Genomic DNA, 13750 nt, shown 5'->3' with positions numbered 1-13750 from the left:
GCCTGGTTTCTTTGTCGAAGCCGAATGTGGGTCACAAAGGCTAATGAGATTATTTGTAAACTCAGTTTTATGATTAAATGGGTGCCAGAAGGATTCTTCCTTTTAATCCGGGTGTAACCGAGCCTGTCACTGACTTCCCAGGCTAAGGCATCGCCCAGAAAACTTACCCCTCTCTGTTTCCCTTAAAAAAGGGCAGCAGTGGACAGGGATGAGATTCGGAATGGAAGACAAGCAACGACTTGCCAGGAATTCAGTAAATGCTGGGCTTTCAAGACAGGGATTCACAGCCTGACGTGACCCAAACCCACCTCACAGTGTCCCTAACTCCAAGGGGCTGTAAATAAAGGACAAAGCACAGTGATTTACATCAAATAAAAATTAACGGGCTCCCGCCACATGGTTTTGGGTGTCCATTTGCAGCATTAGCAGAAGGCGTCTTGGTAGCACAAGGATGTGTTGTTAGTCTGGATGAGCTAGAAACCCCTGGATAATCTCTGGCAACACGTGAGTGCAGCCGAAGAATCCAACTATGTCCTGGGTGGATTCCAAAGCAGTGGGACCAGCAGGTGAGGAAGGGGATTCTGCCCCTTGGCTCCACTCTGGTGAGACCCCACCTGGAGCCTGTGTCCAGCTCTGGAATCCCCAACACAAGAAGGACATGGAGCTGTTGGAGCAAGTCCAGAGGAAGCCACAGAGATGATCTGCATTCTACGCTTCTACAATGCCCGGCGGTTCACGGCAGACACGCAGCAGTGCTCTCTCGCCCACCTCTGTGCCCTCTGGGCCATGAAGCCCCGGTTCCCCGCTGGAAGAGCTCAGCGGCAAAGGTGCAACGCAGCCCATCCCTGAAGCAGGAGTCTCTTCCAGAGCCTGGGAACACGATCAGCCAGGGCATTGTGCTGCACCCACAGGTGCTGGCCCAGGACAGGCTTCCCAGGAACGCAGCAGGAGGGCAGAGGGAAGGGGAGCAGGTCTGGCATCGACACTGCTGCCAACAGCAACTCATGGAGCTTTTGCCTTTTCTGTCCAGCAAGGACTTTACTTCATGGCCAACAGAAGACTCTTCAGCCGGGTCTGTTAAACAAACAGGTTTATTCACACAAGGCGGTGCACACGTATTGCAGACAGGAGGCCAGACAGATGCTCCAACACAACAGATCCCCCGTTCTTAATACTGCAACTCCAAGGGGATTCTCTGCAAGAACTGCGATAATTGATCAACCAGGGCATAGCCTCCTCAACCCCCCACACCACAGAGCGGAACCCCGGTCTGAATCCAAAGCCCAGAGCTCAGAACCCACCCGCCTCTATCTCCTTTCCTTCATTTTTCCACCTTCACCCCTTCAGAGCAGCCTGAGTCAGCTCCATGCACAACTCAACTGGTGAGAGCCATCAAGCCTAGAAAGTTATTCAACAGACACATCACAGTGTTCAGTGAAAGCAAGAGCAGTGCCTGCTATTCCCTAGAAAAGATGCATAGATAAATTTAAGGGGGGAAAAAAAGTCTTCCTATCGGAAAAGAATTCTTGTAAGGGCTTGCGGCTGCAGCCGTGTCCCGCTCGGCTCTCCTGGCTAATGGACAGCCTTCATGGGAACAGCACCGTTCTGCAGTCCAGGAGCAGCTACGGACACAGCCTGAAGGAACACCAACACAAAACACTCTTCACCGTTTCTCGTCACAGAAACAATGTGATTTTTTACCACCGCATCTCCTGCACTGAATCAACCAGTCAAGGCAAGGCTGCTTAGTGATCGCAATTCCTCACAGCAGTGACGCTGCAGACACCTCCGACTCCTTTCAGCTGGCTCTGACTTCAACACAAGAGGTTGCCAGCTCATATGAGAAGGCAATTTATCGCATTGGTATTTCCAACGCCCACGAAACAAATACGTTACAAGAGAGTTCTCATTATAAAGTCGCACAAACGCCTCTGTTACCCATTAGGAGTTTCTATGTAAAAGCAGTTCTCTACCATTGATTCCCCATACAAAACAGTAGGTAGAAACCCAATGTAGAAATCGGAAGTTAGATAAATCCTTTGGCAGCGTGTTCAGTTACAATCAGGCCTTAAAAATAAATATGATGATGTATAGAAGTGTGAAGAGAAAAAAACCAACAGACCCTATTAACACCAAAACCCTCTAAATACACTATTTAATAATTAAATTATCGTACACTATCTACAAGGTGCGTATCACAGAATTGGGAATATAAGAGAATGACAGAAAGAGAGATCCTGCTGTTATAAAACTTCAGGCTTCAGGAGCAGGCATAGATGTAGAAAATGTCAGACAAATGAGTATATACATTATTTGTATCTCATAATTAACTGAACAGATTCAAATCACATCTCTCTAGCCATAGTTCTGCTGGACCAAAGTCTCAAATCCAATAAAGACACCTACTTTATTTGACTAACAAACACAGGGAATCTACATAAGTGACAGCAAGTTTTTGTTTGACCACACACCGACCTGGAACACTCATAAAAAGATCTCCAAACAAAAAGGATTTTGAACAGCAGCAGTGTTTTTTCTTCTTAAAAGAACAAGTTACCAAAATCCTCCAGTATTGCAACATGTGTTATTCGTACAAAACTACTTCGAGGGGAAGGATAAAGACAAATTAAATCAACTCAAAAGGAAAGGCAAAAGCTTCTTTCCAATTGCACACATTTAAGTAAAGACATCCTTTAAGGAGCGGGTACCAAACCCCTTATTGCATAAGTACGAGGCTGCAAGTGAATAAGGTTATGATATTAAATTAATTAAATAAAATGTAAATAAATGGAGGTGGTGCTGAGTGAAGGGTGTTTTTTATTACTCAATGACAACCTACAATCAGATAATTGTCATTTGGGAGAGAATTTAGATACCAAACACATTCATCTGGGAGCTCTGTGCATTGAATCAAGATTTGCTTCCATTATTTTCCCAATTTGAAGATTATTACTCATCATAAAGCCATTAAACGTAGGTATAAGCGTGACTACTCTGAAGCGAGGAGGTAAACAGGAGAAGAACAAAGTGATATTTTTCAGAGGCAGACACAATAAAAGAAATCCCGCATTCCTGAAAGATAACTCAGCTCAGCTGCTCCCTCTGTACAAGCCCCACCCATTAAAAAGTGCATCAGGGAAGAAATTCTTGAATTTCTTTTCTTAGCCACCAACTGCTCTGCTTCCACAGTTCCAAGGCGACTCCTTTCCTAACGACACGCCTGTCACGTTCAATATGCAGCCGCTCCTTGCATTACCTGAGGAGCCGGCCCACTCACAGAGCACGCGTGTTCTGTGTCAAATACACCTTTTCCAGACAGTTTAAGGGTTCCTGTGACCACAATCGATGTTTATTTACATGTGGACATGGTGGCAAAGAAAGGAAATCCAAGAGAGGCAAGAAGCCTCTGGTCCCATAAAGATGATTCCTATTCCACTCGGCTCCCCCTTGGAAAGGGATCAAGGCAGATTCTCACAGTCTTAAGCTTCAAACATTCTGGAGCCCCTCCTTTACCGCAAGGAACTACAATATTCCTTCACTTCTAAATACATCCAAGAAGGAAAAGAAAAGAGATTCTGTACAAGCTCCCGGCTCAGCACCGTACACCCACCTCGCGCCCACACAGTCAGCTGGGAGCATCCCTTGCCTGCTCTCGCAAAGGAGACTTGTGCTTGCGGCACCACCGCTGCCGAAGGACACGAGTGAGTCCTAACATAACCCCATCCGTGTTCTTCCAGAGAAACACAGGAAAAGTGCTCTGCAGCTTCCCAAAATCTAACAGAACTGTCAAAATCTCGCTTCTCACGTTCCTGTAGGTACCTGGTCCTCACTGTCACAACATCAGATAGTTTTCTCTCCCAGCTCTCATGTGTTGAACTCGCGCAGTTGTTCCAGTGACACAGTGTGCGTCGTATTGTAAAGCTCGCTACAGCAGCGCAGAGAGCGGCGTCTACATCAGCAGAGAGTCCCTAAAGCCACTCGGAGAGAAGGGTTAGAGTAAGGTACCAGAGGAGGTGATGCGTAACGAGAAACACATAACGATGATTAAGCATCCTCAAGCCTTCAGAAACACATTTAAAAGAAAATAATCTCTGGATAATCTTCTAACTTAACATTCACAAGTGGTGTTTCTTGAAAGCAATGAAATAAGGGCTCAATGTAATCTGAAGTGATTTTAAACCATCAGCTAGTCTATCTTTATGCTCAACAATCAGATCCGATGCGCATTTGTACTTGGCATCACCCTAACAGAGTAAGTTGGGTTATTTAAAAGGAAAATGTGTTTTGACACCCATGACAGGTATTCATATAAATCATTAGGTCAGGCAAACCTTACTCATTAATTCAGCAATACGAGCTGTTTTGGTTTTAAAGGAGAGGCTGCTGGTGGTAGTTTGTTTGTTGCTGTAGAACGGAATGAGCAGGAACTGCCACTGGATAACCTGGTCCTTGAGGCAAACTGGATGCGTTGTTCTGGTACGCTGACATATCCACTGCCATTCCCAGCTGCTGCTGGCTGTAGGCCGAGGTGCCGGCAGCCGATGGGAGACTCGCGCTCTGGCTCACGTACGTCTGGTTCAACACAGCATCCGGTGCTGGGCTGCAACAGTGAAAAAAAAACTAATTCTGACATGTTCAGGTCAGTTATCTGAGAAAGAGATTCACAAATAAGGGGTTTGCTTAGTCCAGAAGCAACCTGCGTGTTTGCAAAATGAGCAAACGGCATTGTTGGAAACATTCTAGGAACTTAGATCCTCTAGAGAAAGCAGTGAAACTACCACCAGGAAGAAGGGGACTTAACAGTTTGCTGTCTGTACCTTAAGTAGGCAGCTTGAGCTGGCTGGGTTGCTCCAGAAGAGTTTATACTCTGAGGCAGAGACCTCAGCTGCCCCAGCTGATCGTGCCCAAGGCTGTAGCCCGGGGACATGGTGACCGGATGAACGCCCTGGATCAGGTAGCTCCCGCTCGGCGGCTGCACAGGAAATGACTGCAAAAAACCAAACACATTACTTGCCTTTTATTTTCAATCACGTAGCAGCAACTGTGGCACAGGACACCCCCCACAGTGAACAAATATATCCAGGTTCAAAGGTGAGATGAACAGCAAGTTGGATCCCTCACTCCAAGAAGAACCTTGAGGGGCTGGAGCGCATCCAGAGGGGGGAATAGAGCTGGGAAGGGGCTGGAGAACAAGGGTTATAAGAGGCAGCTGAGGGACCTGGCGCTGTTGAGTCTGGAGAAAAGGAGGCCAAAGGGAGAACTCATCGCTGTCTACAACTGCCTGAAAGGAGGTTGTGATGAGGTGGGTGAGGGTCTCTTCTCCCAGGTGGAAGGCGATAGGACAAAAGGGAATGGCCTTGAGTTGTGCCAGGGCAGGTTCAGAGTGGACATCAGGAAAAAGTTCTTCACCAAAAGGGTTCTCAGGCCCTGGCAGAGGCTGCCCAGGGAGGGGATGGAGTGCCCATCCCTGGAGGGGTTTAAGAGCCAGGCAGGTGAGGTGCTCAGGGATATGATTTAGTAGTGGACAGGGATGGTTGAACTCTATGATCTCCAAGGTCTTTTCCAACCAAACAATTCTTTGATTCTATGACAATTTTTTCAGCAAGTTTCTAAAACCAAATAATGTAACTTCTTGCCATGTTTTAAATCCTTTATTCCATCAGAAGGTACTTTCTTCAGAAACACTTAAACAAGGCAAGCGCTTAGGACCTTTTGTATCACGCACAAGCACTCTGCCTCTTCCAGAAAGGAATCAGAAACCTGATTCCTTTCTCTCTAATTCACTTTATGTTTGGAATGTTCAATCCTTTCAGATTTTGATGCAGAGCTGATTAAGAAAATAGGCACTGCACAAGGTTTGTTATTTAACATATTTTGGAAATCAAACCCTAAGAATATTCTAAGACACCAGCAGAAAAGGACAGCAATTGCTTGCATTCCTGGTTTAAGGTAACGCAAATCTTCACTCCAAATTCAGGCAGAAGAAGTAGCGTAACGTGCTGAGTCTACAGAAGCCTACATGGCTCATCCGGTTTGGATTTGGAGAGGATAGAGACAACAAAGGAACAGACAGTTTGGTAACAAGTAACTGTGCTAAGCTCAGCATGGAAGCATGGATCTTAGAAAAAATGGCAAACTCGAGTCACCTTTTGGCTTAAATTACTTTTCAACCTCCAAATATAATGAATTTTCCATCGTTATCAGGAGTTAAGGACACTGGATTACTTTTAACTGACATATTTTCAGATCTAGCAGTTGCTATGGCAACTATTCTTTTCCCACTGAACAATTAACATTAAAGTAAAATTCACTTAAAGCAAAAACACTCATTCTATGCCTTCTCTGAAAAGGTTTCTTAAAATCTCTCCTCCTCCACTTTTGTCTTCCTAAAACATCAACACGGCCCATAACAGGTACTGTAAACAAGGCCAAGCGCAAGGTCCTACACCTGAGTCAGGGAAATCTACAGTTTCCCTCAAGGCTGGGGGATGACGTGAATGAGAGCAGCCCCGAGGAGAAGGACTTGGGGTGCTGGGGGAGGAGAAGCTCAACGTGAGCCGGCAACGTGTGCTCCCAGCCCAGAAACCAACCATGTTCTGGGCTGCATCCAGAGGAGTGGGAACAGCAGGGAGGGAGGGGATCCTGCCCCTCTGCTCCGCTCTGGTCAGACCTTGACTCCTATATGCAGCTCTGGAGTCCCCAACACAAGTAGCATATGGATCTGCTGGAACAGGCCCAGAGGAGGTCACAGAGATGATCCGAGGGCTGGAGCACCTCCGGTATGGGGACAGGCTGAGACAGTTGGGGTTGTTCAGCCTGGAGAAGAGAAGGCTGTAGGGAGACCTTAGAGCAGCTTCCAGTGCTGAAAGGGGCTCCAGGAAAGCTGGGGAGGGGCTTTTTCCAAGGGCGTGGAGTGACAGGACAAAGGGGAATGGCTTTAAATTGGAAGGGGGACAATTTAGATTAGATGTTAGGAAGAAATTGCTCACAATGAGGGTGGGGAGGCCCTGGCCCAGGGTGCCCAGAGCAGTGGGGGCTGCCCCATCCCTGGAGGGGTTCCAGGCCAGGTTGGATGGGGCTTGGATCCAGTGGGAGGTGTCCCTGCTCATGCCAAGGGCTGGAATTGGATGGACTTTGAGGTCCCTTCCAACCCAACCATTCTATGATTTTATGAACTAGTTTTAAGCAACTACACCCCCAATACATGTTCATTTCTGAAGGGAAAGGAGCCGAACCCAGGCCAGCGCTCCTGTATTTAGAAGCAGCACCTACACTAATAATGAACGCACTGGTACTGAAGTTCACTCACATCACCGCTATTAGATACGAAGGTAATGTTTGACTTCAAGGCTGAGGACATGACTCGCAGCAAGAATATCCACTGAGCTGCTTCACTACACAATGCTGACTGCAAAAAACTGATTGCAGAAGGAATCACTTAGTATTTTCAATACAGGTTTCCATTTCACAGAGGAAAATTAACAACTATACTTAATTGTACCCCAAACTGAAATCCTATGTTCTAGGGTGGAAATGCTGTTTTATGCTCAAGGCTATGGCCTCAAGCTGCACCAGGGCAGGTTCAGATTGGACATCAGGAAAAATTTCTTCACCAAAAGGGTTCTCAGGCCCTGGCAGAGGCTGCCCAGGGAGGGGGTGGAATCCCCATCTCTGGAGGATGAGTTGCTCATGGATCTGGTTTAGTAGTGGGCAGGTATGGTTAGACTCGATGATCTCAAAGGTCTTTTCCAACCAAGCAATTCTAGGATTCTATAAAAAGTCCCCAGGCAGCGTCAGATTGTTCGTAGGCTCACAAGAAAGCACACGCTTCATTTTTCGCTGTCATTTTTTTAAATAGAAAACTATATTAGGAAAGTCTGTTTCCAGAAAGGGACACTGACCTGCACTGAAACACCAGAAGATGTAGGGGGGTATTGTGCAGGATGGTGGAGTTTTGAGTAGGCTGAATACATCGGCGCCTCATTCATCAGTTTGTTATAGAGCTCCAGAGCTTCCAGAACTTTCACATTCAACTCAGACAACTCCGAATGTTTCCTGTTTCAAAAGAAGTCGGTGCAAACACTAAGTTTCTCTAACATCTAGTGTTGAGTTCCTTCCAGTTAAATTCCAGGACATCCAGTACCTGAAGGGCCTAAAAGAAAGCTGAGGAGGGAGTTCTTACAAGGGTGTGGAGTGATAGAACTAAGGGGAATGGGTTTAAATTGGAAGGGAAAGATTTAGATGAGACATTGAGAAGGAATTCTTCCCAATGAGGGTGGGGAGGCCCTGGCCCAGGGTGCCCAGAGCAGTGGGGGCTGCCCCATCCCTGGAGGGGTTCCAGGCCAGGTTGGATGGGGCTTGGAGCCCCTGAGCCAGTGGGAGGTGTCCCTGCCCATGGCAGGGGTGGCACTGGATGGGCTTTGAGGTGCTTTCCAACTGTCTATGATTATAAATGTTAAAGAAGAAGAATGGTTCACTAAATGGTTTTGAACACATAAGGAAACAACACCTTTAAGAGGCCAATGGTTGATTTCTTATACATTGAAACTGCCATTCTGTTTTTTCACAGCGATGGGACTGGAAGGAGAATCAAGGAATTAAACAACTGCTCTTCCCTAGCTGCAATAAGGCAAGGAACCCCACAGGCATTAGTTATGTTTTCACCTTCGAATACCCGTAGGAGTCGGAGCAGGGAGGAGGTGGAGATAGCACTGAACAGTCAAGCAGCAGGCTGACAGGACCAAGCTCTAGAGACTGCAAAAGGCTGTGAACATCAAATGCACCTGGTAACCTGCACAGTAAATTCTGGAGAGCAGCAATCGAATCTTAGTGCACAGGCTGGGACCTTGGTCCTTCAGCGTTAAAAAACAGGCAAAATTTCTTTATTGCGAGGTTTTGTAGCTTGGGAGATGAATGAAAGTATCAAAAAAAATAACACAACTGCACAGTTTAAAGGGAATCATAGTAAACGGCGCAGAAGCTGCGTTCTGGCTCACCTGTCTATCTCCTCCAGTTTTTCATCTATCATTGGGCCCATCTGCTGACAGATACCTGTGAAAATAAAAGTTTCAAGGTAGTTACTATCTTAAAAGTTTAAATGCAGCCAGAAACCAGTTTATCCTAGTACACCAAAGCAGTATATTGAAGTTGGAAAGCGCACCTCGTTATCACTTGTGTCCCATTCCCACAGCCCAGACAGGAAAACCACTTTGTTATTTGTCTTGTCATACTTCTTCCTCCTCCCCCCTCCCCCCTCCCAAACAAAAACCTACTGCTTAACAGCGAAAATATTGCATTCCTGCTTGCGCTGTGCAGGATCGATGGCTTTAGTCTCCTACTGGAATATCCAATCTGGACTGTTGACTTTATCTAAACCTGCCATACCGCAGAACTTCCCTCACCTTCACTTCCTCCATTCCAGGAATGCTCTCTTTAACGTACAATCGATTGCTATTACACACGTTGCACTAACTGGCCCTCGAGTGACCTGCACACCCTCTCCCCTCCAAGCCAGCAGGAATGTGGAGACATTTAACATCACATTAATAGCTTTTGCAGAAATGTTGATGCGAAATAAATCGCTTATTTCAAGCAGAGCTCTGATAGGTGGATGGACCTTGCAAAGACGAGGTGTTGTGCACTAGCTGGAAGTTATGCACCCTCCTCTGTCAAACATGGAGTTGGCTTGGCAACTGTTAGAAAAATTAAGAATTCTACATCCAGCCTCATGCTCCCACTGTGAAATAAGCGGTTCTACAGCACACCATGAGCATAGACCGGTTTCTCCAAGCTTAAAATAAACACAAAAGAATTACCAGCTCAGTTCACACAAGGTAATTGTAAGAAGAAATATAAGAACCAGCTAACTCAGCGCTCAAAATACCTTCGGAGTCAAGAAGATCTGGAGAATCAAGCTTTAAATCTGTAGGATCTATGCTCTGGAGTACCTGCAGTGTTTTATCCATCTTATCCTGGAAGACGGGGAGATTAAGAATGGTTATATATGAAGCCTGGCAGACTGGTTTAATTTTCAAATTAAAAAGGGTTTTGTATAAAAAGCATTACCTGTTGGTGCTCAGCAACAAAAGAATGTTTCAACCCATGTAATATCTCAGCAATATTTTATATCAGAAGCGACTGCGTACCTCATCTATATAAACTGGCTCAGGTTCCGCTTTCTTAATCTCTTCCGGGGTTTCCTCAGGAACAGAATTCTTATCCACAGTTGCTGAAAGAACAAACATCAGTTTCTTTCCTGCAGCTGTGTTACTATGTTAACTTAAAACACAGTCTCTCCTTGGTGTCACCAGATCTTTAAATGAGAGAGACATTTGAATGAGTACTTTAAGTAACTGGAGAAGGAAAAATGGGTTTGTCTATTAAACGTTTCAACAAGCTGCTTCTGTTGGGCTGTTAGCCCAATTATGAACCCAAGCCCAGCATGGGAGAGACTCTTGAGTCATACCAGCATTTAAACCCACCTCCAACACACACACAGTTACCTTCAGCCAACTTGCAAGTGTTAAGGTTTATTTTGGTATCATGAGCATGAATTAAGCTAACGGTGTGACTCTTCCACACCCCTGAGATGGGTATGAATGTCACCCTGTACCAGGTTTGATGTTTGAAGAGAGACAATTTAAATGGCAAATTACTGGATTCACATGTAATGCATTACTGGCAAAGAATTATGGTAAGTTGAGCTGAGTTTCTGTAACAGGAAAAAGGTAACAGAAGAGAAAGTAATCGCTGAAGTGAGCTGCAGCAGTGGTACACGTCTGCTTGCTCTTTTCAAATAAGGGCAGGATTTCTCTCTCAATTCTTCCCTTGGGTTGATTTCAGGGTTGATTTTGCTGATGGGCTAATCGCTAGTCCCACTACAAGCCTGCCTTTGCTAAACAATCTGTCAGCTTTCAGCAGTCAACCACTTACCTGCCTCGGGTTCCACAGTCAAATCAGAAGTCACAAAATTAGATGGGAACAGTCCTACTCCTCTGTGATTTTCGCCTTTCCACCAATTGGCGTCACTGGGGAAATAAAGCTGCATTACAAACTCTGAACATATGAGCTCAGCGTCAGCACCATATTTTGGGCTTCAGACAGAAAACGTGCAATACTTAATACACCGTTTCCCTGTGTATCCAATAACAAAGGCAAAGGAGAATGTTTGTAGAGCTTAGCAGCAAAGGCAGAAACACGAGCTGGGGCACAGGGGTGGGGAGGGGAGAAGGCACCGGGGAAGTCAAAGTAGTCACTCAGTAGCAATCACTCAGAGTTGAACACAACTCTCCAGTTTTCAGACTGAATGGATGACCTTCACCTGAAAGTTTACAAGACATACAGAAGCGGGAACTAATGGAATGGAATTCGTTTATCACAGGCTATTAATTCAGAACAACGTTAGCAGGAAAGAAGTTCAGTTCTCCACTATCATTGGGGGCAACGGTGATAACAGTGATCACCTTAAACGTTTCTAATTCAGTTTAATTCTTAGCAAATTTGATGCTCAATAGCAAGAGATTTAGTGATTTCTGGAACTTACCACTTTAACGTGTACATCCATTCTTACAACACATGTTACAACCAAACAGCATTTACCTTATAAACCACAAACAAATCAGGCCTACACCACAGAATGACACCCCCAACATAACATAGCAATGTTGTCCCCACACTAAAAGTGACTTGAGGTCAAAAACCTGGGGTATGGAAAGAATAGTGGGATCAAGGGATTTGACAGGGGGCAGAGTGACAACACACACTTCCAGGCGAAAAACAGCATCAGAAGAAATGCTCTCCTAACAAACTAACAGTTCCGGAACAAAGACATCTTCATTGGAGTATATGATACCTGTCATCCAAAACAAAAATGATTTCTCCACTTTTAAAGGTGAGCTCATTGTCCTCGACGGCCTCAAAGTCATAGAGAGCTCGCACCTTCCTCGAGTTCTGGTTGTTCTGCTGAATCTCTGCAGCTGGGTACAAAGATCTGGTTTCCATTTGCTGCTGTTTCTGCTCTTGCAAAGACAATTCGATAGCTACAATTAGGGGATAAAAAAACGCAAGTTTGTGTACTTTACCTCTGCAGACATAGGGAGTTTGCTTTTCTAATAGAAATAAATGTTATATATAAACTAAATCTGTATGTGTTCCTCAAATATATAAAATCTTTGCAGCTAACTACTACGTGTATCTTCCTTTTCACCAGATTTGCTCTGCCCTGCAATAGGATTAAAAGACAGGATGCAATCACACACAAGATAAGACATTTTAAAACCCCTCTGCTCTTCTCACACTACTCATGTCAGTGGCATCACTGGCACGATCAGAAACACTGATCAGAAACACTGATCAGATCTTCGCTATGGTATCTGAACAACAGCAACCATTCAGTAGAGAGCAGAAAGAATAAAACGTTTACATGTCCTGATTCTTTTAAAGCAGCAAGATGAAGGCTAAAGTAAAACCTGTGGGTGTGGAATGGAAGAGACGCAGCTCCATGGAGAGAAAGTACTCATAAAACAACTCTTAACAGCTACGTGATGGGGAACAATACCTCTCACCCCAAACCTCGATGCATGAGGGAAAGACCTTCATACCATTTTGAATGTATGGAGGGTCTGGAGCCGATGGGTTCTGAGAGTGGCTAAGAGACCTGGGATTGTTTAGCCTGTAGAAGAGGAGGCTGAGGGGAGACCTCATCGCTCTCTGTGGCTCAGAGAAAGGAGACTGTGGTGAGGTGGGTGTTGGTCTCTTCTCCCAGCTAACAAGGAACAGGACAGGAGGAAATGGCCTCAAGTTGCGCCAGGGGAGGTTTAGGTTGGATATTAGGGTAAATGTCTTTGCTGACAGAGCAGTGAAGCCCTGGCCAGTGGTGGAGGTCTCCATCCCTGGAGGAGTTCAAAAACACGTGGGCACAGCCCTTTGGGACACGCCTTAGCAGCCACGGTGTGGTTAGGTTGACGACTAGACTGGATGAGCTTAGAGATCTTCTCCAACCTTAATGATTCTATGAATGATACAGTATATTAATTGCCAACCTGCTGTGCCCTTGTTTTCAATTCTATGCAGCAGAAGAAAGTACAATTTCCTTCTTCCATGTGTTTTAACAAAGCCCCTTGAGCACAAGTCCAACCCAAAGCTGTGACTGCAATTTACCTTTAGCTATATCTTCATCTTCTTTGTTCTTACTTAATGATGAACCATTCTTAGCAGCATTTGTGGTAGCCTGCAAATGTATTAACAATAGAATAAGTTCAGGAAATAGAAAGCTCTATAATTAAGCACTTAAGAAATTAGTAATAAGCTGTTCCTGGTTAGCTGTGAAGAGAAGGCTCCAGGGAGGCCTTAGAGCAGCTTCCAGTACTGAAAGGGGCTCCAGGAAAGCTGGGGAGGGGCTTTTGATCAGGAAGAGCAGGGATAGGATGAGGAGGATGGTTTTAAGCTGAAAGAGGTGAGATAGAGGGGAGATTGAGGTGAGAGCTTAGGCAGAAGTGTTTTGCTGTGAGGGTAGAGAGGCCCTGGCCCAGGTTATCAAGCAGCAGCTGGAGTTGCAGAAAAGGAAGATCTCTCTCCACATCAGAACAAAAAGCCACCTTCAATGCCTGCAGCTGGGATACTGGGAAGGAAAAGCAGATGTACATCAAGCCCGAAGCTGCTGGTTTAAATAACACAAGTTCCCACAACAGCACAGTAAATTCATTCCTGGAGTTATCATTCCGAGAAGGAAGTCTTCCCGCACACACCAGGA

At 45.4% G+C, this 13750-nt stretch overlaps 1 protein-coding gene across 1 annotated transcript in view; it reads right to left on the bottom strand.

Annotated features, from left to right (window-relative positions):
- Positions 1-1086: 1086 nt before the first annotated feature.
- The window catches only part of STAM2 (signal transducing adaptor molecule 2), a 29937-nt gene continuing 17273 nt past the window's right edge, over positions 1087-13750 (bottom strand). Inside the window, exons 6-14 of the mRNA XM_009557425.2 lie at positions 13159-13228; positions 11852-12038; positions 10933-11027; positions 10146-10228; positions 9884-9971; positions 8997-9051; positions 7902-8055; positions 4818-4987; positions 1087-4600 (exon numbers count right to left, since the gene is read on the bottom strand). Of these exons, the coding sequence (XP_009555720.2) occupies positions 4369-4600; positions 4818-4987; positions 7902-8055; positions 8997-9051; positions 9884-9971; positions 10146-10228; positions 10933-11027; positions 11852-12038; positions 13159-13228 (1134 nt within the window). The 3' untranslated portion in view covers positions 1087-4368. The remainder of the gene's footprint in view (positions 4601-4817; positions 4988-7901; positions 8056-8996; positions 9052-9883; positions 9972-10145; positions 10229-10932; positions 11028-11851; positions 12039-13158; positions 13229-13750) is intronic.

Source organism: Cuculus canorus, chromosome 6, assembly GCF_017976375.1.
Source record: "Cuculus canorus isolate bCucCan1 chromosome 6, bCucCan1.pri, whole genome shotgun sequence".
Lineage (NCBI taxonomy): Eukaryota > Metazoa > Chordata > Aves > Cuculiformes > Cuculidae > Cuculus > Cuculus canorus.
The sequence above is the reverse complement of the archived record's forward strand: the minus strand, read 5'-3'. Positions and strand labels throughout refer to the sequence as shown.